The sequence below is a fragment of the Stegodyphus dumicola genome, chromosome X2 (assembly GCF_044657685.1).
Source record: "Stegodyphus dumicola isolate Sdum_Otavi_A_Nest chromosome X2, ASM4465768v1".
Lineage (NCBI taxonomy): Eukaryota > Metazoa > Arthropoda > Arachnida > Araneae > Eresidae > Stegodyphus > Stegodyphus dumicola.
Genome location: NC_140781.1, coordinates 63,425,181 through 63,450,750, shown reverse-complemented (window position 1 = coordinate 63,450,750; position 25,570 = coordinate 63,425,181). Strand labels below are relative to the sequence as shown.

The 25,570-nt window shown below is 32.9% G+C and overlaps 1 protein-coding gene across 1 annotated transcript in view; it reads right to left on the bottom strand.

The window, feature by feature from the left end:
* LOC118183832 (cytoplasmic polyadenylation element-binding protein 2-like) overlaps positions 1-25,570 on the bottom strand; it is a 141,984-nt gene that overhangs the window by 115,234 nt on the left and 1,180 nt on the right. The window contains exon 2 of the mRNA XM_085810109.1: positions 25,184-25,304. Coding sequence (XP_085666235.1) covers positions 25,184-25,304 — 121 coding nt within the window. The remainder of the gene's footprint in view (positions 1-25,183; positions 25,305-25,570) is intronic.

The following is a 25,570-nucleotide window of genomic DNA, read 5'->3' as shown; positions in this document are numbered from 1 at the left end:
GGACATCGAAACATGCTTTCGCTTTGTAGATCCTTTGGCAGCTGCAGAATCGGAAATTCTTTATGACATAATCGAAAGTTTAAGCTTACTTTTATAAAATTGCTCTAACAGTCTGCAAAAAATAATAAGCCGGATCCAATTCGAAGATTAAGGAACAACGCAATCTGCAACATTAACTGAAATAGATAATTAGATAATTTTATCTTAGCTTATACCGTCCGTTATACATTAAACGCGCATGCGTAAACGCATATGAGCATGAGTAAAGGTATTATGCGCATGCGCAGAAAGTTTGTAGCTTTGAGGTCCGGATTATAGATCATTCCAGATTATGGACGCCCGGATTAAAGACTTTTGACTGTGTATATATATATATGGACACTGAAGTGAAGTGTTAGTTCATAGAGCTTTTCACCCTGAAATAGCAAGTGAGGAACTATGACGTAGTCATGTTGACACTCACTGCAAAGACGAAAATCGCAGCTTAGAATTAACGTTTTAAATTTGAGGAAAAAAAAAAAAAAAAAAAAAAACAGCCTTTAAAAAAAAAAAAAAACTGTAAGTGAAAAAATAGCTATAATTTAGAAGAGACGATGCTATTACTATGCATTTATAACCTTTTAAAAGTTAATAATACTTTTTGATTTATTTAAAAATAATAGATAAAATACGCTATAGTTTCGATTTCTTAAACATTCTATGTTTTTATCCCTGTGCATTTATTATTATATCATGAAGGAAAAAACATTCATTATCTTTTCTTCATTTGTATAATAAGAGGTAAAATTCTAAGATAACTATAATGATAGATTTTTACAGTTAGACACAAACACACACACACACAAAAAAAAAAAAAAAAAAAAAAAAAAAAAAATTAGTTTGTGGCGTAGTTTTGAATATATATGTCAATTTTTTCCCTGCAGCTAAAGAAGAGGAACTTATGTTTGACTGTCCTTGAAATCGACAGTTTTTATTCAAAATTTAATTAATTTAATAAGATTGTGTTTTGGCCAAATTATAAATTTTACATTGGCGTGCTTCTCTTCCGATTTGATATAATAACAGATATATTTTAAATAATTGTCTAACTTACACTCACATCTATACACATACATTACATTTAAATAAACAAAAGATCGTTATCTTGAGTTTGCCAAAACAACTTTCCTCTCAGTATCTAAAGAGAATTAATCTTTCAAAAGAGGGGCAAAAGAGGAAGGTTTTTTTTTATGCGAAATTACTTTGACGTTTTATACCATTATAAATTACCTAAAATGCTGAGTTAGGCTTGTTTTTTACAAATTATCAATGCATTCTTTTTTATTTTTACAGTTACGGCATTCAACAATATTTACATCTTCATTTGCGAGTTCTGTTTTAAAATAATTCACATTTGATTGATTATTCCTATCAACATATTCGTAATCACGCTCAAAATTAATTTTCTTCAAACTTAATTTGTGTAGTCTTTAAAAATCACTGTGCATTATTTTTCTTTCTTCGGCACAGTACTAGGTCGTTATTTCCGGCAATTCAAGCAAGCGATTTTTCATGTCATCTTCACAACCACTGCATAGAAAATGTTCGCTGCAAATTCTTGGTTCTGCTGTTACAACATGTTGTTACAACTGTTGTTATATCATAGATTTCGGTGGTTATTACTATCCGCACTAAAGGTACTGCTTTCATGTTTCCCCCCCCCTCCTACCTTTTTTAAGAATATGTTTGGCGGAAAACTTTCGTTACAACCATATCTTTTGTGATGTTGCTGTTAAATTGAATTTTATGTATTTACGTGCGAAGAACATGATATTTAATAAATAAAGGTAACACACAAAACGTTAACAAAGCCCTTTTGGGCGTAATATAAAATCTGAAAGCTTTCAGATTTTTTTCTTTTAATATTAAATTAATCAAATTTCATTGCTGTTTTGAAGGCTATTATTTCTCATCGTTTAATGTTATTAAAATAACAGTGAATAAACGTGATCACATTCAGCGAATATTATATACTCTCATCGGTGGTTGAGGGCTTGCTGCAACAGTGGCTATAATGAGTGCACCAACCTTCTCTGTGGTATCAACGAATGGAGCAATGAAATTCAGAGCTACTAATTTTTATAATATGCATGTATTGATGTTAAGTCACTTACTTTTGAGATAAAAGCTTGATGATACTGAAAAGCAGGGTGGGTCTGATGTTGAAAATAATGCAGAATTACAGCAAGTTAAAGCACACAGACCTTCTGGTCTACAGACTGGAAGGGAGACATTCCATATGTAATATAAAATACTAGGCGTAGTATTTAACGGTTTCTAAAAAATTGGTAAAGAAATCCTGTGAGTGAAATTACTGAAAAAAATGCAGATTTTAATATAAGATTTTCTTTTCTAAACAACAAATCGAGTGCAATATTTAATTTTTTTCAAAAACTGTTTCTTTTTACTTGCTACATAAATTATCTTTGATTTATTTACTTTAACGAGACTTCAGCAGTGGTGTAAGTGCATAATTTTTGCGTTTTTGTTGCACACTCGTATGTTAATTTTAGGGCCGTCTAATTAAAAGAATTTTGTTGCCAGTAGAAAGATGTTAAAAGCAGAAAAATAATAATTGTATTTATTTATTTTGCTTATTGAATAATTTCTTTCTAGCAAGTGATGATAATGTTCGTAAACGTGTTCTAGATCGTCCTTACCGAAAGCTTTAGCTTCACAGTCTTATTTAAATTCATTGTCTTATTCCCAGTAGTCTTAATTCCATTAAAAAAAAAAAAAAAAAAAAAAAAAACTTAGATAGCTTGCTCGGTACGCATTATACATGATTTTAAAAACTAAAAAACATAAAATTAGCTACGGTTCTTAGAAAAAAAGAATGCTTAGTTTTAGTTTTTGTTATTTTTAAATTAGCCCACTACGACGCCTCCGTCGAGGGGGTAAAACAAGACAAAGCCGACAAAACAAATTACGCGAAGCAGAAAAATAATCTTCTTATCGTTGCGTAAATTCACGCAGTTGATTAATGATTTACATGAAAACAAAAATTTAAAAACTAGCAAGAAGAAAGGAACAAAAAGCTCCTCTGAGAATAAACATTAATCTAAAATTCATTTCCACGTTAGGACAACAGCATCGGCTTAATTTCCTTATTTTAATACAAAGAAATGGAATTTAAGTTTGAAAAGGACATCTTTATTATCATCAAGCCGCAGAAATCTCCCTGCATACCCATTCTAAGAATTTTTAGAATTCTTAGAATGAAGAGATTACTGAACTAGGGTGAATAAGGGGATTACTGAAATCAATTTCTCTACAAGAATGAGAACAATCATTTATTATTTCCGCACATATAAACACATTTCAAATAATCAAAAAGAAGTAATTCCAAGCATTGCATGCGGTGGCGATGGAAACATCAACATAGAGCAGAGGCTCTCAAATTGTTTTGCCTCATGCACCCCTTTCACCTATGCTAAAAGATCGCTCTCCTTTCCAACACTCGCAAAATGTACACTCATTTACATTTAGATTATTTTTTAAGTTGTTTTATAAATTAAACAACAAAAAACATAGAAAATGTTGATAAATACGAAAACTTAAATAAAAGTAGTTTGCTATATTTATAAACTTAAATACTTAACAGCTAAATAAAAGGGTGTTCGCAATCTCCTTAGGCTGAGACCACATTCAGAAGCATACCGAAGAAAAAAAGAAAAGAACAGCAAGCTAAGTTCTATCTACGTCGACCAGAAATCGAACTGAAGTGCCTCCATTTGTAGCGCTGATTAAGACAAAATTCGAACATATCTGTGTTGAGGAAACGAAAGACACCATGAGAAACATTCTATCTCGCTCTGTCTTATGCAATCTCGCTGTCTTGTTGAACAGCGGATACCCTGAAGCCACGGGCACAGAGCGTAAATCTTCTACTACCGAGTACGAGGAAATCCCTCAAGATAACAAGTTTACTTATTTCTTGTTCCATATCTTAGTTCCCTAGGAAGTTCCATCCTAGTTTCTTGTTCCATATCCGGAAGATGATATGGAACAAGAAATTAGTGACTGACGAAAGTGAACAAGTTGCTCCGAAGAAAACTTCTGGCCACATCCTGCCAGTCGTCATTTCTGATTTTAATTTCCATTTGAAGAGCTTGAATCAATGATTGAAAGCGGAGGAACCCTGAAAGCAGATTCTGTACAAATTAGAGTATATGACTTAGACGATTATCGCAAAGTTACGAAAATCTGCTAAGAAGGTGGAATTAAGTTCCGTACCTTTAACTTGAACTCGGATATGCCGATTAAGGGCGTCATAATAAAGCTCACACGTTATTCCAATATAGCAAGAACTTTTGGATCTGGGAATTCCAGTTTTAAAAACCCGACCAGCTCCATAGATATAACGAAGGTACTTCCGTTTCATTCTCAGTGTTCTTTGCGGAAGTAACAAGAAACGAAGATGGAAAGCAAATTTAAAAGTTGAAACACCGAGATCTTGAAGTTTTCGTCGAAAATTTCACACGCAAGCCGGGCCCTAGCCACTGCCACAAGTGGTAGCGGTACGGGCACACTAGAGAAAAATGTTTCAGTGTAGTAAGGTGCCTCAAGTGTGCCGCACAACAATTAACTTATACGTCTAAAAGAAATACAGAAGAATTGCCTGCAGTTTGTGCGCTGTGCGAAAAATCATGTTTCCCCATACAAAGGATGTCAGAAGTATCCAAAGAAATAGAAAAAAAGAACTCCGCCCTTGAACGTCACCATCGAGATAGATATCTATCTCGATGGTGACGCCTTGAAGCACAAAATGAAAAAGATTTCCCTTCCTTCCCACGAACGAAGAAAGAGCAGATTCAAATTCCCAATAAAACCTGGGGAAAACCTGAACGAAAGGGGAATGATCTCAGATCTTTTTGTATCGTTAAGATATCAACCAACGAAAACCAGAGAATTCCTGAAACAATTTAAAAACTGTACGACTTTTATGAAGAAAACTGAAGTTGGCATGGATGCACTTGACTATTTTGCATCTCTGGCCTTTGAATTCTAAAAAAATCAACTGATATGCAGTGTTACTTCTTAAATATCCCCGAAAGTAGTTCCTCTATAAGTGCTTATCAATGCATTTTTCGCTCTTAATTCCGAAGTCGAAATACCTGTGTGGTATAGACACTGAGCTACGAACTCAGAGATCTTTGGTCAGGGTCCCAAGTTTTTAATTTCGCATTTAACCAAGATTCTTCTTCAGTTTATTAGATTTTCATTATTATTTCATTCTTGCATTGTGTTTTTACCTGTAGAGTGTTTTATGTATTTTTCAAACAGATTTCTAGATTTCCCTTTTAACTGCTGCAGTTCTGGAGTCAACATTGACCCAATATGGCGACATTTCTGCGCGAACTCTGGAAAACTTTCATTCCTTGATGAAGTTAGATTACCAAGTACCTTGAAAGTACCAAGTACCATCCCCGTCTCTGGACGTACTGTACGATAGAACCTCACCTCTTCTAAATTGCCACGAGTGCCTTCAAAGGATACTTTGAGGATACTCTAAAAACTTCAAAGAAGTTGAGGCTAGACGAATGAAGACGTTCCAAGTTCCAAGCCCCGGGCATTAAAACAGTAATCTAAGTATTATTGGTCAAAGTAACGGATATTAAATTGTATTCTTGCATGTTTCTCTGCCAGTAGAGCCCACAGAACCACCACAGATACAACTAGTTAGAACCACCACAGATACAACACATATTGTATTGCTAAGGAGCTGCGATTACTTGTGCGGTGTTTCTTTCGAAAAACAGAGGATTCATTTCATTCTCTTCTATACTGATAAATAATAATGCATACTGTCTATCCACATTAAGCTGATCCCTGAGCATGGGCGAGAAAACTCAATCCATTTGAGAAAAAAAAAAAAAAAAAGGCAGTTAGTCTTGCCAAATGCGTTGTTGATGCAGTCTCTTGCTTTTTAAATACTACTGCATAGCACATAGACAACCATAACACACACACACACACAAAGTCATGACGTTTCCAATAAACAATAAAGAAAAAATGACAGTGTTTACAAGAAACACTGGTTTCTTCCCCGCAACGTGAATCGAACTTACTTGCACGATTCAAACAAAGGCTCAACCATCGGTGGTTGGACTGTAATTATATGAAATATTTATATCGTCATAAGAAAGACCTGAAATTTTCATGGAATCATACCTGAACAGCATATTAATTATATTCTTTGTATATCCTTAATTGTTTAAATATTATATTGCAAAATTCTCAATCATGTTTTAAGTAATTTGAACAATTATGCACTGCACGCTGCATCTAACATTTTAATTATTACTGTTTACTTGAAAACTGTATTCTGTACAGCATATAAACACACTGACGAGCACATCGAATTTCAGTGGGAATAAATATATCCAAAATTTAAAATAGAGGTTAACATTAACTGTTGTATTTGTTACCAATCTCACCTGTCTGACAATGGTTAGCACAAGCCCACAACATTCATCGTGACAAGGAGTCAAATGCGCCTGTCGTTGGCAAGAGCCTTGAGCATCATATAGGTGACAATCCGAGTTTAGCTCAGTTCCGCTCATAGTTTTGAGAGAAAGCACCCGGGGGGATGCGTCTGAGTGCCTCCCACCCCTCATTCCCTATCAATAACCTCTCGAGAGGACTTTTGGCTCGCCAAATATTTACACTGCCTCCACGCCAGCCACACAGACACTACATTTACAACATCCATGCCTTCTCTGGGATTCGAAACCGAGCCCTTCGGTACGGCAGTCAAAATATTAACTATTAAATTTTTATCATTTTACTATTCAGTTTTTCCTAATTTTCCTGGCCTTTCTGATATATATATTTCCTTTTTGACCACAATCAGGAAGCATTCTATTGGTGATTATTGAGATATTTGCATTTCTACTTGCGTAGGCGCAGTGCTAAGAAATGGAATGTCACATAATTTCGCTTGTAAAAGCCAAGGCTGTGTGTCGTTCCATGTGGCTATCTGTGTTTTGTATCAAGCTTGTGGTCTATTCTGATGTGTCTATCCGTGAGGTTATCGACGAGGCTGCAGCCGTGGTTCTCTCCAGCGTGGCGCGCTGATGTGATGCACGGAATCCTGACATGGAATGTAGTTGTCGAAAATAAGGAACGGGAATAGGAATCCAGTGCAGTGTGATATTTCCGGATAGTATCTACTATAAAGTAATGCTTAAACTTGTAGTCAAGCGCCTGATGAGCTAAGGAAATGCCTAGCAGACCCAACTGATATAATGCAGCAGTTATCAATGTCAAGTTATCACCCAGTTATTCAGCTTATGCTTTTTCTCACGTATCACAGGTTGACTATTTTATTAAGTTCATCTATTTTATTAAGTTCCAAGGACGCTACCAATTAAAAATTTTTTATTTCACTTAACACCAAGTGATCTCTTTTGATATTCAACCACGTTTCTTATACGCATGCACCCCGAGAACAATAACACTGATTAACAAACTGAATGATTTAAAAACTATAAACACATTTCTTAGCAATTTAAATCTTTATTTTACGCACACCAGCAGCGTGCAATAAAATCGCTGAACACTCGTAGATAACCACCACACGATCCGCGTTCAAATCCCACGTGTTTTCTTAAATAAAGCCCAAAACGGCAACCGACAAGGACTGGATTCACCCGCGCAGACTAAAAAACGTATGTAAATTTATTGGAAAGTGGCAGAGATTAAAAGTAGGAGGTTAATTTCTTAGCTATAAATCTTATGGAACTTGCGGCACATCATTGCTGTCTTGATTGAGAAAGTTTTTCTGCTTTAAATTATGAGCGCATTCTAGTAGTTAACTGAGGTGCCTGCTTTACGAATTTAGATCTGGCTTGGATATTAAAGCTTGAATGCAGGATAATGTTCTGTAAATCAATCGAAACATAACATTTGGAAAGGGTGATAACTCTCCAAACCAGTTAGATAACTCGTCAGATTAAAAAATCAGTTTTTAGTTAATTTCACACCACGAAATTATAAACTGAAGTTTTGCGATTGCAACCGCATTTTTCCTTCTTTTACTTTTATGCAAGTAGCTAAAAATAGACATGACACACACATGTGTGTCCAAAACTTTGAAATGAACATCATTACGCAAAGCTGTCATTGAGAAATCGAAGAAATAATTTGTTGCGATTTCCACAGCTAAAATATAAGAAACCAAAAATACGTAACAAATTTCCGATTCTTGCATTTCGGGCTCACGCTACACTTGATGGTTAGTTAATAGGCTATTTGGATGTGGCAAAGCAAACAAGGCCTATCTGCCCAGTGGAAAGGATGCCTTCGTTAAGTACTTTCACCAGAAAACTGCCTCGTTTTCACACTACGCCCGAGGATGGTTTATTTAATTATGACAAAGCACACAAAGGTATCTGGTTAAGACAAGGGATACCTTCGTGGAGGACTTTCTCAGAGAAATTACATCGTAAGACTGCTACATATGGAGAAAACCAGAAAAACGCCCATGCAGCCAAACTGTTCGCTTGGGGTATTCGAAGCCCAGTCGAACTACCGGTGTTTAGCGACTTTACCACTTGGTCGCTAATGAGCTTACACATAAGAAAAAAAACAGGAGACTCTCCTCACGTAGCCAGCCCTGTCGCCTGGGTTCGAACCTGGGTCGAAATACCAGTATTCAGTTGCTTTTACAAATCGGCACGCAGGTGGAGTCGTTCCGCTTGACAAATAAGTGAAAAGAAAATCAATATTTTTGACGAATTGCTTTTATTAAAAATTTTGAACTTTAAACAGTTACAGTTCTGATTTAGTAAAATGATTGGTTTTAAAACCTTCTTAACTTGTAGTTCTTTTCAGACGAAGCAATAATTTGCTTCAAGTCTGTTGGTTTGATACCAGTTTATGCTACTCAAACAAGTGAAATTCAATGATTAATTAAACGTGTTAGAATTACTTGAAAGTAACATTAGTCTGAGAATTTCATATTTAGCTGGGAGTATATTTGAATTACAAAGTATATTAACAAAAATTGTCTTACACGTACCAAACTTAAGATTTCAGTTAGAAAATGAATATAATTTCGAATTTTTTCCTTTACGATATTATTCTTATTGTTTATGTATGTTCTCATAAATATTTAGTAAGCACGAAATTTAAAATTTATTTATAATATTTTTTTATTTTGTTAACAATTTTTTTTTCATTAAAAAAAAAAGAGAGAGAGAGAGAGAGAGAGAAAGAAAGAAAAAATAAATAAATAAATAAATAAATAAAAATAATCTGGCCCAACAGCTGTTTCAAGATCAAGTATTCGGCCCGCATTAAATTTGAGTTTGAGACAACTGACCTTTCGCGAAGCCTGTTAAACTGATTCGCTACACTCCGTTTAAAAATTAGTAGCACTTGCCGAAAGCAGCTTTTTTTTTCTGCTCCCTTTCAATTCTTTTCATAAAATTAATTCTCAGTAATTTCACTGTTTTAATACAATGCAAAGGGGAATTCTAAAAAATCGGACCAGGCAGCTAACAAGAGAAAAATTGTAAGTTTTTAATTAAGAAAACATGAAGGTATGTGGGCAAAGGGGGGAGAAAAAGAAAAAAAATGCAGCATCAAAAATGATAAAAAGATGCAGAATTAAAATATCGTAACATGATTACGTTTAAATGAAAATGCAATGGAATTACGTTTCGAATATTCCTCGGAGATCTTCCCGTTTCATATAACAGGAAATCAAGTATCTTTCAGAGATATACGACTGCATTTGAAAAAAAAAAAAAAAAAAAAAAAAAAGATTGTTTAAAAAATGTATTTTCTAATGATCTTCTTAACACTATAAAAGAGAATTAAAAAAATTAGAAAAAGGTCTTTCTTCAGTGTGATGAAAGAACGTTCTCTTCATTATACAGAGTAAATCAGTAGAAAAAATAACTCCTTAAAAGATGTTAAAAAGCTGTTTCAAAAACGAATGCCGGATCTGGCAGCCCTTAGGAACCATGTATCTTCGATTGTTGTCGAAACGGAAAAGAAGCTTACAGTTGTTTTGATCTGCAATATTTGTGGCTGCACGTTTTTCTTTAATCATTCCTTTCAATCAAAATTGCTGTACACATTATTTTTAGGAAACGGCCGAAACTTCGAAGAGCTTTTGCATCACATCCGTCAAATACTACTCAGTCACTATAAAGATTCGATTGCTCGAATTGTCAGTTATTCGATTCTTTAATTATTTTGTAAAAATCGCTTCACACACTGCTTACCATGTTAGATACATATGAATCATATTCATATTTCACAGATGGGTTGTTCGCAACTCATATATGAATGAATGACACGGAAATTATATATGTCCTTAGTCTTGGCTCATCAGCAAAACAAACTGCAGAGTTAAATGACAAAAACGTAAAATGGCATCAGATAAGCGAAAAAAGAAACGTCGATCTGGCATTTTATTCTGAATTGCATAGCTGGAATGTGTTAATCTGAAATTACATTGTGTAGGAAAAATGCATTATCAAGTTTGCTAAAATTTCTCATACAAATAAAATTCAATAAAATAAAAAATTAAAGCTCTAATGGACATAAGAACATTAATCGATAATTTAAATACGCAATAAGCGAGAAAAATGATTTCAGTCAATGAATTCTTTCTCGAAATTTACGCATATTTTACATGAAAAATTACGGAATATTTCCCATATAATTAATTAAACGATAATATTTTAATACGTATTTCATACGTTAAATACAAATATGATAAAATAAAAATTTTAAGAAAAGTAATCTAAAAAGTGTTCACCACTCTAAGAAAATCAAACGATTTATCTTTATTTACAAATTTTTACTTGCCAAATGTCAGTTTTAATAATTATATGAAAAGCAATGCAATATTTATACATATATCATTCTAAAAAAGGCCTAATAATTTAATAGCAAAACAAATTTTCATTTACCAAATTTCTGCCAATTTGCCAATAACACAGAAATTCATTTTTTATTGTTGAAATGTTATGTAAAATGAAATGTTGAAATGTTATGTTGTTAAAATCGCCACAAATCTATGTGATTCCACTCATATGAAGTAGATGCATGTAACCAATGGTATAAAGTGAAGATATGAAAGTTTTTAACAGGGTTGTGGAGTCGGAGTCATGGAGTCGGAATCGGGCAGATTTTGGGGTAAAAGGAGTAGTAGCTGGAGTCGCTAAAAACAGGTCGACTCACTCCAGTTTTTGTTGGACAGTTTGAATTTGAAATGAAATTAAAATGAATTGAAAAAAATTAATGACAAGCTGAGTTATTATTTTTATTTATGGACTGTATACATTAATAAATAGTTATTTTCTATTTTACTGACAAATTAATAAATAAATACAAGGGAGGAGGATGGATGTGATATTTGCCATTAGTGATTAAACTGATTCATTTAGTTACAAATCTCATGGTAAATTTAGGTAAGCAGCAATAGCAGAAAGTACTCCCAAAATTGATGCTATTCTTAGGAAGCGAGCAGGAAAAGGAGCAATTATTGATCAAGCAGCGTGATAAGGAAGTACATATTTGGTGATAAAGAGGTTTTTAGAATTAAGAACTGTTTTAGAAGATGTAGATAATCCTAATGTTTCACTAACAGAAAGACTGAGGAATGATCTTGCAGAATTGGAAACATTTCTTTCTACACCGTATATAACCGCAAAAAAGCTGCAAACTGTTAAGAATTGACAGGAGGAGAGAATGGAAGAATGGGATGTTTGTTCTTTCTGAAATGGAGGATTTACTGCAGAAGGAATCATTTCTTCAATGAAGAAAAGAGAAACTAGTTTGCTAGACAATGAGATCTTGCTGAGTTCAATATATGTAGATCCGAAACACCGAATTTTCTTGGATGACGAACATATTCAAAAGGCAAAGTAAGCCATCTATGAACTTTCATTAACACTTTACCGACCGCTAGCGGTTCAACAGCATACACACGTCCGACCGGCCGCTCAGCCGCAGATTCTTCATGTTCTAAATAACTGTCAGAATAATCTGATAAATAGTCTAAATAAAACTCTCCAGTACCATTTTTTTCGCTCATCGTGAACGATATTTTAAAAAAAAAAAAAAAAACCGTGTGAAAATGTGGGAGTTTACGAAGCAACGCACTTAACGCAAGTGAGCAATGTACCTCAATACTAATAATAAAATGCAGATGATATAGCAAATGGCAATCGTTTATCGCCATGGCTATCGATTGATAGGCTATTTTTAGGTAGCTCTGAGAAAAAAGCGATTAATAGGCTATCGGTCGATAGGCGTTGGCGAAAAAAAGCCGATTAATAGGCTATCGGTCGGCAGGCGTTGTCGAAAAAAAGTCGATTAATAGGCGATCGGTCGGTAGACGTTGGTGATAAAAAGCCGATTAATAGGCTATCGGTCGGTAGGCGTTGGCGATAAAAAGCCGATTAATAGGCGATCGGTCGGTAAAGTGTTAAGAATGAAATTATTCTCAGAACAAATGGAGAATTCGAATCAGGATAGTCAAACTGCAGACATTGCAATTGAGTCCTTATCTTCCTCTTCCAGCGATGAATTGTATTTTGAGAAATATTTTTGGATAATACTGAAAAGGCAAAGCGAATAAAAATAAAGAATCAAAAGCCTTTAGATGTAAAAATGAAAAAATACAAACAAGATTTCTACACGGCCTTTGAAGAAATAGAGAAATATGCTTGCAAGACACCTCTTTTAGAACTTATAAAAATCTATCCTGAAAAGTTAAAAGAAGTAGCCCTAACAGTAATAGCTCTTCCTCCAACTCAAGTCAGTATGGAAAGACTCTTCTAAGCTCTGAAGTTTATCAAATCGGATCTATGGCCTTCCAACGAAAAGATCTTGCCGTAACTATACTGTTTCTAAGAAATAACTAATGCCAGTTTTTCCATTTCGTAATAAATGCTAATTAATATAAATAATTTGCTATGCCATCAATTTTTGTAGCATCTATTACTTCTTTTACATTAAAAAATAAGCTGTAACCCACATATATATGTAAGGATTTTTCTTTTAACCTTTAAATTTACATATATATACATATATGAAGGAGTCGGAGTCAGAGTCTTTAAAATTCCAGAAGTCAGAGTCGGAGTCGGTCATTTTCCTTACCAACTCCACAGCCCTGGTTTTTAACACTACAAATGCGCTTACCGTCACAGTGAATTAATGGAGATTACAATGCATGATAGATGGAATCCATAAGTTCTGTCTTTCATTCAGAAATGACAACCAATAGCAAGCGGCCAGAGGCAAAACCTACACTAATTTGTTTTTCTGTGGATGTCTATTTACATTGGGCTTTCTTCATATGCAAGCAAATCTTAGCTCGACGTGGAAGTGAAAAATCCTTCTGAAATTCCTCTATAAAAACCAACCCTTTCTTTAGGCAGAAATCCAGGTTTTTTTTTGCCTGAGTTTAGCAGCACTGAATGGGTCATCTTTTGTATCTGAATAGGAATCTTTTCTATTTAAGGTACTCAAAAAACACAGCATTACTTGGGAACAGAGTTATAAATCCATTTATACGGCCTACCACTGCTATTGCTCCATCTATTGTTATTGAAATTAATTTAAAAGGGATAGTTTCAAATTAGTGAGGAATTTTTAATATACCCACTTCTCTAGACCTTTCTTCCAAAGAAATCATTCACAATGACCCTTCAATAGATGTATAATCTTTTTAACACAATATGAGCAAAAACAGGCAATTGTGCTGCATCACTCTGTCGATTCATCAAGTTGAAGAGAAAAATCTCTTAATCTCGTTATACAACTGTTCTCTTACATTTTCAGAGTCTGCCGTATCACAGTATTTCGAGACAACTGCAGATTTTTAATTGCAGCAATAATTTCAATCTTGTTCTTAAAATCATTATAAAGTGAATCTGACATTTCCAAGAAAGTTTCTTTTATGAATTCTCCGTCAGAAAATGGTTTACTTTTTCATTTTTTGGGCTAAAATATGGCTTACCTTGAGAGATGCAATATGCGATTATCACTGCACGTGGTTTTCAGTACAGGCTTTTTTAAAAACATTTTGTTTATCTCTAACCCGAGTCTTACGATCTCTAACTTTATTTTTTCTCAAACCACCATTTTGTGAAATATCTGTTACGTAAATTTGAAAATGGCTCTCTAGATTACCCTTTCAAATAACGTCTACGGAGGCACTGCATATTAAGCAAAAACATTTATTATTCACCATTGAAAAAACGCAATCAAATACCCATTCTTCATGAAAATAAAATGTCCTGTTTCTTTTATGGAGAAGGTGTTACTACTAATTTTAATGGGTTGTGTGGGGGGAAGTATATAAGTAGAGAATTTTAATTTAAAACACTGAAAGAAAGTATTTTGCACAGTAGTAAATACTTTTTCTAAAAATGCTAATACAGTGTTACTACTATGGTGAATTTAAATATTAAACAAGGAATACAGGAATGCCAAACCATGTACTGTCAGCCCCTTGTTAAGTTTCACTTGAAAGAGTGCCATTAATCAATATAACAATTCACATTCTGCAGATATAATCAAAATGTAGTAATAAAAATGTAGTAATAATAAAATAAAGCAATGTTCAGCTAGTCATTAGTAACTGTCAAACTTATGAGATTAAAAAATGTAGTAGCAAAACTCAATTATCAAGATGACTTTTTAATTCAAAATCAGAAATATCTTACATCACATCTGAAATGAATGACACCTGAAAATATTTAAATCTTTTGAGAAAGATGTTGCAACTTATTTCAAATATTGTTAGCTAACTGCCCTGTACGACTTCAAGCAGGTGCCAGAATGAAATCAGTGTTATCATTGTAAATTACTTCTTCCTTATTTAAAGAGGAAAAAAGTATTAAACACACCAGAAATTCCTCTACTCTTTCAGGATATGACAGAAGTTAAATATTACCTCATAACCTCTTTCCTAGAATCTCTAAATGTGGTATAATCTGCCTATTCTTGGTTTCATGTGACATTTAGTCCCCACCACAAATAAATGTACTATTTGTTGCTCTTGTAAAAATTTAAAACTGTCAAAAAAATTTTTATTTATTTTCAAAATGCAATCTATATGCTCCTGACAAAGAGCGACATATGTCTGATAGCCCCCGAAATCAATAGTTCTATTTAAAATCTATGACAAACTAAGGTTCCTTTTTATCCTAAATTTAAATCAATACGATCAAATTCTTTAAAGCAAATTTAAGTAAAAAAATTTAAAAACAAGGAAAATTGTACTTCCCTAGCTTCAATTCAGAACATAAATCCTGCAATGCTAGCAAAATAATTTAAAATAAATAGTCAAAAAATAAAATAATTTTCATATCTGCCACAGTATTATAATGGCATAAACCTGTTACCTGTTCAAACACATAAGTATATTAATAACTGTACAGTTAAAACTGTAGCAATGAATAAAAATAAATTCATGAATTTCTCACCCTTACATTTTATAAACTTGCAGAACTTGATGGCATTTTTAAACATCCTATAAGTTTCTTAAAATCAATATCTGGCAAAATCAAAATTTGATTTTATATGACGCATGGAAATGTAAAATCTTACTTAAACACACAATATTTGGTAATTGGCCAAAAATATTAAACTGTTGTTGTAATGGTATAAAGTTACATAGCTATTTAAAAGTTATATGTAAAGGTACAGAAGTAAGGATATAACTATTTTATGTCCCAACATGATAATAATGAAGTTGTTCCTTAACATATTTATTTTCTTTTTTTATACTTGGCTCAATAGTAAAAGTGCAGTCAAATTTTGATAAACCAAAACCCTAAAGTGAAGGAAAACATTTTGAGTAAACAAAAATTTTACCTACTGGAAAGAATTAATTTTTTCTGAAATTATTTACTGCAATGGAATTATTAAATCACATTTATTAACTTTAAATTACACATTTTGACCCAGTCTGACTTATCAAAAATTCTGATTTTCAAGTTTTAGTAGTTGAAGTGAATATTACAGATCAACAACTATTTGAATCAATGAAAAAATTTTCACAATTCTTAGATTCCAGTTAATTTAAGTGTCCTTGGACATTAGAAATTTTATGGGAGTGTCTAACTACAAAATATAAGGTCAAAGAAAGGTTAAAGTATACTTTTATTCACTCCAAGAAATATTCACAGATAGCCTCTTCTTGGGCTTACAGGCCTCTTCTTGGGCTTACAGGAAAGCCTCCATTAGGACTTCAAAGATAACTAACAAGTTGGACCATAATTAAAACTCACTGGCAAATACTAAAAGGCATGTAAGACTACAGCCATTTGTAGTAAGATAGGCTTAAAGCAAGAGCATGGAACAAAGGCAGAACCGCTCCACTAAGAAGTTATGAGCTCTTCTACGGAAGTACCCTAAACTTCCCCATTAAATACTGGTTCTACTTCGTTTACATAAAATGTGATATTGAAATCGCATTCTGGCAGGGAGTTGTAGGTAGAAAACAAGAATTTAAAGGAAAGGGTTTCAAAATTAAAAATAACTACTATTAGAAAATTAAAATAGTCCCTACAGGCATTAACATGGTTGTAAAGAAATGATATTACAGGCAATTTTTTGCAAAAAAAAAGGTAAAGGTTATGTGTCTGAGGCAGAATTATCTGCAAGAAGATTATTACAAAACTTTAAAGAAGAAATTGACTAGTATTTATTTACAAATGTAAGATATATATGTGAGAAGTGGACATACACTCTTAATGCCACAGTTCATTTTATTATTGCCTCATTGTATTCTTACATAGTTTGAATGTTACTAATGTCTATAAACCCATCTCGCTAATTTTCACATCTTATTACGTTACTAAAACTTCATCTGTTATTTTAGCTTTGCTTCATTATTCATACAAATCATCTCTCAAGCCAGCAATTTACATCACAAAAGAACATCAGCAATTTACGTCACATCACCTTTGATTTACTTTTCCAAATTATAACAACACATTCCTTATCAGCATAATGTAAACATAGTGCGATTACTTTTGAACGATGTTGTTAATATTCATTCCATTAAGGAAATTAATAAAAACAGTTTCTAATATCATATATAATGTACTTTAACTTCTTTTATGCTTAAAACAACTAAGCATTTGGAATATAACTGTATTCTATATCATATATAGTATATCATCTTCTATTGATCAATTAAAATGCAAATACATATTGAACGGGACAAAAAGAATAGCATAGTACAAATTCTTTAATTGATTTATTAGCAGATGCTATTATTAAGATAAAACAAATTAATTCTGAAACTACTACCACACAAGTTCTATACGGCAACAACGAAAAATCTTCTGGTTATGAAATCACTACTAGACACACTGTTAATTAAAATGGTGCTATTCATCCATAAGAAAGCATACTGTGTTTTCGAATATGCCGCTACATCATTATTTATCATCATTCAAAGGTATTTTCAGGCAAAATTTGGTAAAAAAAACACTGTATCGTCACAACATTGAACAGTCTGTGAAACAGTACACAGCACTGCTTGTGTGAGAAAACCAGCCCAGGACCAACAGCAGTAAGTGGTCGAAAAAAACTGCAAAACATTTTTTATGAAGTCCCACAAAATCAATGTGTCATGTGAGTTCTTAACTCAATGTGCCTCATGTAATAGTTGGGCATGAGTTACGGAAACGTCGTACAATTCCGGCCATACACCTTTCAGATGATGCAGACAATAAAACCTTCCAACAAACCATTGTCTAAAGCTTTCTGTGAAAATTTGCAAGATAAGCTGGAAGCAGATGGTTACATGGATAGACCTGTGTTTATGAATGAAGCCACTTTTCACATTTCAAAGCTAATTGCCATAATTTAAGATCTGAGGGCACGAAAAATCCACATGATGTAATGTAACACGAGTGTGATTCTCCAAAGCTGAATGTTTACTGCGTCATTTCCAACAGTCACTCTTTTTTCCTTCATGGTTTGGTTTGATTTATATAATTATGGCAAAGCACACTAGGGCTATCTGCCTAAGAGGAGAGATGCCTTCGTGGAAGACTTTCTAAGGGAAACTGACTTGTATACAGTCACCATGGGTCTTGCATACAGTCACACATGGGGAAAATCACGAAAATGCCCATGCAGCCAGGCCGTTCGCGGGATTCGAACCTTGGACCAAACTACCAGTGTTTTCAGCGACTTTACCGCTCGGCCACTGGTGGGCCTTTTTTCCTTTATGGAAAAGTTGATTAATGGGTGCATTTACCAGATATGCCATCAGAGTTGTTACCTCAGTTGGACGAAGCAGTTCCTGGTTCATTCCACAGAAAGCTAGTGTTCGACCACATTGGCATAAAAATGTATGCCAGTACCTGAACGATAATCTACCCCATAACTCGATTGGCAATGCTGGGTCAAATGATATGCTATTATGTTATGGGCCATTAAGATCTCTAGATCTAATTACTCCTTTGTGATTTTTCCTAAAGGGTTTTGTTAAAGGCAGAGTGTTCATGCCTCCATTTCCCTAGGACTTACAGCAATTGAAGCAGCAGATAAAGTGCTTGAATCATTAACAAAAGATATATCACAAGTGTGCTGGGAACTAGAATACCACACAGATATTTACCATGTCACCAAAGGAGCACACATAGAACATTTATAGAAATTTGGATATCTATGGTTTCACTCTTAATTTGATTTATCAAAATAGAGTAATTACAAGTCCACAAGAATGCTCTTTTTGGGGGGGGGGTCCCAATCAATATGAAACATCCTGTACAAAAGTTTTGCAAATACATATATGTATATGAATTATGAATACAAACATATATAAAACAGACTATCAACCTCTAAATATTAAAAATTTACAACTTAAAAAAATTATTTCAATTCCTAAGCTTTATTTTTAAGCTAAAACTTTTTTTTTAAGAACAAATGAAGTTCACACTGCTACATTTTAGACCATATATAATACATTACTTCATACAATTAAAATACAAATACAACAATTTTGTATGTATATATAATAAATACCTAATATTTATCACCAGATTAAAACAATCAGTAAAACATTTTAATAAATAGCTTCAGTTCTTATTTCAAATCAAAATTATGGCATTTTTTATTAAACATTTAAAGATAATATCAACGGTAAATGAATTTTTTCGACATTCAGTAAAGATTATCCATTACTGTTCTGCTTCCACTTCTTCAATTTAATCATTTAAAATTAGATATTAAAGAAACAACAAAATTCCAACTATCTATAAAAAAAGAACAAATGAAAATTGCCTCAGCACTAAATCCGAGAAACAAGACTTAACAAATGAGAAAATACTCAAAGCAACTTCACTTAGTTTCACAGTTAGGTTAACTTACTTGAGTGTGGCAAAGCAAACAAGGGCTATCTGCCTATAAGGATAGATGCCTTTGTGGAAGATGCTTTACGAGAAAGTTGCTTGTACCCATGTTACATACAGAGAAAGCCACAAAAAACCAACCATGTCACCAGCCCATTCACCTGGGTTCTAACCCAAGTTGAACTACCAGAATTCAGCAGTCTTTTAACTGCTTGGCCCCCAGTAAGGCACAGTTTCACAAGAAGGTAAAGAAATGAGATTGTTTAATAAAACACTATTAGATACTTGACTCCCTTCTACAACAACAACAGATAATTATTATTCACAATATTCCACAAATTATGTTTAAATTCCCCCCCCCCCCAAAAAAATGAGTAGTTCAATATTCTGCCATCTTCACCTAACTCCCTTTCAATCAATTTAAAGGAACTTTAGCAACGAATTTTTATTAAAACTAGCTATGAATACTGCTTAAGCAACAACAGACCTGAAGTGTCAGAAGTACAAACTGACAAGAAATTTGAAAATAAAAGAGTTGTTTACCTGCAACACTGAACTAAACTTCACAGCTCTTATTAACAAACAAACAAACAAAAAAAACAAAAAAAAAAAAGGGAGAAGAAGAGGGAAAGCAGTAAAAATGCTGAATACTGGTAGCTCAACCAAAGTTCAAAACCTGATGAATGGCTGAGTGCATGGAAGTTTAAGTGGTTTTGCTATAGTGTAGCATGAAACGAAAAAAATTCCTTTACAAATTCCTCCTCAATATAATGTACTGAGCATTCTTTCTCTTAGGCAGGTAGCCCTCCTATTTATAGATACATAACAAATTTGATTTAAAAAGTTTAAAATTTTGTCACTGTTACGATATTTGGAAGCTTGATATCTGCACTAAGGCTGTGTTCAGACGGGGGCACAAAGGTCATAAGTGGTTAAAGCCGAGCTGCGTTGCCAAGGCAACCACTCTGTACTACGTCACCAAATCTGGTCTAGGGCTTGTGGCATAAGGTTCCAAGTTTTCAACTTTACGCCGAGTTTGAGATAAGCATTGACCAATTAGAGGGAAGCTAAAATGAAGTGGCTTTCTGCAGAGGATTTCGCTGTCACATTATACGCGACATTTTTTATTTTTTTAATATGGAACACATCATATCCGAATGATTTGTAATCGTATCCAAACGAAATAATGAGTTGATCTTGCAAGAAATCGCCAATGATGGCATGCATTTTTTAATGAGTTTTCACAATAAATTGAAAAATATGGATGAAACTCGTAAAGCGAAAGTTTTCAGGATTATGAAAGCTGTGTATGATCCTGTAGATGATTGATCCCATCCATTATTTTTTATTTTATTATGAAAATTCTTTAAAAAATGCATGCTTGCAAAAATTTTAATTTTTCTGTGTAAATTATTATTATTACTTTCTTTCTGTTTATTATTTTTGTATAAATTATTACTATCATTTTCTTCCCGTTTAATTATTTATGTATTTAAGAATAAATTCATTGAAAAAGCTAGAAATATTGTATTGCTAGCTGCTTCAAATGCTGATTTTCTGTCCAAACAAACTTCATGAATTAATTTTACTAAAACATCAAATCAATATCAAGAATATGCTGTTTTTTTTTTTTTTTTTTTTTTTTTTTTAACAGTAAAAATATTACTTTAAAAAAAATTATTTTCACTTATTTAAGAATAGTCACAATAGTCAATTCCATTCAATGGTGTAAGCTTTGTTTAAGTAATAAAAAATTAATCTTTTGAGAAAATGAAAAAAGTCCAAGAAGAAAAAAAATGTAGTGAAATATCCTTAAAACAACAGTCATCAGTCTAGACAGTTTTGTCTCCTGTTGATGTTCTGTTCTGCTTTTTAATTATGTTCTCGATGAAAGGAATTTACTTTTAATGAAACTGAATAGCACACATAATTCATAACATGGATTATAATTTAATGAATGGTATTTGTTATTATTATCCATTCTTTATTACTATGATTTTGACTCGAATTTTGATCAATAAATTCATGCTATTTCTTTGGTAGAATTTCCTGGATAAGTTATGGATGTTTATAATTTTGTTGTATTTGAAGACTTGGGTATCTAAAATTTGTCAATGTGAAATTACTTTTGAGATATTGGTCGTAAATAGAAATGACAGCATATGTTAAAATTAAATTCTTTTTGCTGCTTTAATATGCACGTCTGCCAGTGAGTGAAGAATTGTCATAATCTGTCAGTAAATGAAAAATCATTAAAAGTAATTACTTCTGACAACAGACGTGGATGAAACTTACATCTGTGACATCTCACAGCATAGAAGAGTTTAATTTGAATTACTCATTGAATATAAACATACCAGTTTGCAGAATTATCCACAAAAATTCCTAAAAGTTAGTGTTTACTTTGTACTGTAGTCCCTCGAGTGTAACCCCCCCCTTTTTATTTTCCTTCAGAAAAAGCATATGAAATTCAGGGGTGCGGCTTATACATGCAAATGATTAGACACAGATGTATACAAACAGCTGGCAACACAGCAAAATGTATTTAATGATTGAGCATAAAATACATTGTTGGGTGAACATTTCATAGTATTGTACAAGTTTAGTTGTGGTTGCTGGTCATGGTGACCAGTTGTGGGATACTAGTACTAGTGATAATTGATACTGGTAGTGCAGCTAACTATTGTAGTGATCGACAGTGACAGTGAATAAGCAGTGCTAAGCACAGAAACACGTTCCTTTTGATTGAAAATCAATAATAATAATAATAATAATGTATGGTAAGTACTGTTTTCCACTTAACTGCAAAATGGAAAAATATTATATACAGGGTATCTGTCACTTATCCTCACGATTTTTTTTAATTAGGTGTATTTAGAGTATCATTTTTCTCCTAAGAGAAATTACATATCAAAATTGAAGAAAGTTTTATATATATAAATATACATGTGCATGTTTATAGTAAAGAGAGTACTACAGTACAATGCAGAAATATTCCATACTGCTTTGCACAGAAATATGTGCCAACCAAGTATTGGCCTTTCCAAAATAATATCTCTAGACCATTTCATTCTTTTTCTTTTTTACCTTCTTCTGTTGCCTCTTGGTTAATAAGAAGGGCAGATAAAAGAGCATTCTGTTGAGCCAGTAAAACTTTGCGGTGAGCTGAAAAAGCCATGACACAAAATAACAAAAACAAGCAGAGCAAACACGGGAAATAAATCAAGCGGGAAAACAGCACGAAAGATGTAGACAAGTCCACGCATGCACAAATTTAGCTTCTCTCATTGGCTACAGCTTAGACCCGGTCTAGAACACACAAACCTTCGTGCTAACATCTGCTCCAGAAAAAAACTTTTCTTTTTGTGCCATAATCTTAAATTACAGCACAAGTTTGATGTTCCAGTAGTAGTAATACACAATTTCATTTTGTAGTATTTTTTTAATAACGTCCTTTAGCATAATGATACTTTTGCAGAAATTTTGTCCTTTCCTTTTATTATTATTATTTTAAAATCAGCACTTTAGTACAAAAGGAACTGAAAATCTTAAGGGGAAAAATTACAGAAGTGAGGTTAATTTTTCAAATAAGAACACAGTTATAAGAAATGAGTTTGGTTTGGATTGGTTTGGTTTATTTGATTATGGCAAAGCACGCTAGAGCTATCAGCCTAACAGGAGGGATACCTTTGTGGAAGGCTTACTAAGGGAAATTGGCTTGAATTTACATCACACATAGGGAAATCCACGAAAGCATTTGTGCAGCCACACCATTTGCCTGGAATCAAACCCAAGTCGAACTACCAGTGTTCAGCAACTTTTCCACTTGGATGATTTTAAAAAATAAGAATAACATGTTTAATTTAATAGAGACAAAATGTAAAACTGGCACATATACCTTTCTGAAGAAAATTATTTGGTGTTCTATAAGATGAAAAAAAGGCTAAAGTGCAGAATCGCCCACTTATTTGATTAGCGTTTGTTTGGCGCTTTTACAAGAGTAAGAAGAATTGGATTTTTGTCAATTTTCTTTGACTTTTAAAATGAAAATAGGTCGATATGCATATGGGTAGTCAAGGGAACGCGCAATGCCATTCATGTGCAATTCTGGGATTTTTTTTTAAGTGAAAATAAGTCGATGTGTACATGGATACCGAGTATGTGCAATTCTTAAGAACGCGCCAAGCAGTGGGCGATTCTGCACTTTCCCCGAAAAAAAAATCTTTTCTTTTAAAACTAATTTAAAACATGTTTACAGAAATTTTTTGATAACAAAGAAATGAAAAATAGAAAATATAAGGAAATAATAATAAAGAAAAGATAATAATAATAATAAATAATTTTAAAAATTCTCGATATTTATAAAGAAATTGAAAGAATCCCAAAAATTACTATTAGTATAAAAGGAAAAAAAAATATAATATGCATCTGGCTATGCTAAGAGGCTTACAATGAGAACAGAATCAAACAGAACTAATATAGCAATGTCATTTAATGACATTTTTTGCTCAAGAGATTCTGCTATTTGAGGTGATATGTAGTTAGTTACACAGTTGAAAATAACATGAATCATAATCCCTCCACCTCTTTTGACTTATTTAATTATCAGTTTCACTTAAATGAAACAATTTTAATCCTTAATGACATTTATACTTCAAAGTAAAGCACAACCACATGATCTTACTCTATGCAAAATTATGAAGCAAATCTTGCAAATCATATACAGTTCTTTTATATAATAAATTTTGATAATCTCATAAATCATACACAAGGTATTTTCAAAATTTATCAGTCTTTTTTTTTTACTGTTATTCAACTTGCAATCCCTTTTCCCCATACACACAAAATCCTAACAAATTTAGTCACTTGGCTGGTAGTGAACTGTAACATATTGAACTAAGCCATTAAGACATGCTATCTATTTAAAGATTTAAAAAGCACAGCAAACTTATAGCTATGGAGCACAGTAAGGACCATTCTGTAACTAACATATGGCATTTGAAACAGCTGTTAATAATTAAATTCATGAAGTATATGTTTATAAAATAATAACTATATAATATAAATCACTTTAATCTAAATTTATCCGATCATACATCTCATTAGAAAAAATGCATACCAGTGACCCAAAGGACATGACCACTAGTCTTTAGTAATCTGACCTGGGTTCTAATTCCTATGTACAGACTGGCTGAATGGATATTCATATGGTTTTCCCAGGATGTGGAACCACCAGTGGTCGAGCAGTAAAGATGCTGAACACTGGTAGTTCCGACATAGGTTCAATTCCAGGCGAATGGGCTGGTTGCATATGCATTTTGTGGTTTTCCTCATGTGTAATGTGTATACGAGTCGGCTTCCTTTAGAAAGTCCTCCCCAAAGGCACCCCTTCCTTTAGGCAGACAGCCTTTGCATGCTTTCTCACTATTTAATAAACCAAAGTAACCCAGGATATATGCCAGTTTTCCTTAGAAAAGTATTCCTTCTCTTACACAAACAGCCCTCATATGTTTTGCCATAATTAACTACACAATAAACAAACAGCAGAAAAATAGAACAAAGATTTGCGGTTACATATGCATCTAACATCAGAAACTGACAATATTTAGTCTCTGTTTTTTAACACTTATTTTACATACAAACTTGATATAATGTACGCAACTTTGCCAAAATGTTTTATCAAACGCTTTAAGCCCTTTTCATTTGATATTCGAGTAAACTGTAGATAAATTTACAAAACTTGACAGCATAAACCAATATTATAAAACACCTTTGGAATTATTTAAAAAATTACTAACCTTTAAAATGATCTTGATTATCAGCATTCGATGATCGCATGATATCAAGCAGCTGCTGCTCTAATGGAAATCTCAATGCATCTATGGTACTTGAATTTATGTTGCTTGGTATCTGGTGATCCTGCAAATGACAGAGAACTTAATTTTTATTTTTTTTTTAATTTTTAATAATTCAGAATAATAAATTAATAATTGAGATAATAAAAACATATTGATGTAACAATATACATGCTCCTTTTGATTACTTTCCTGATACATTTTAACAAAAATTATTGCATATGCTATTATTAAATCTAAAGGTAGTGTTAAAATATGCTGAAAATGTACATTAAGTTTTATTTAAGAAAACAATGACTAATAGTAGCACAGAAACTATCTAAACAAGAA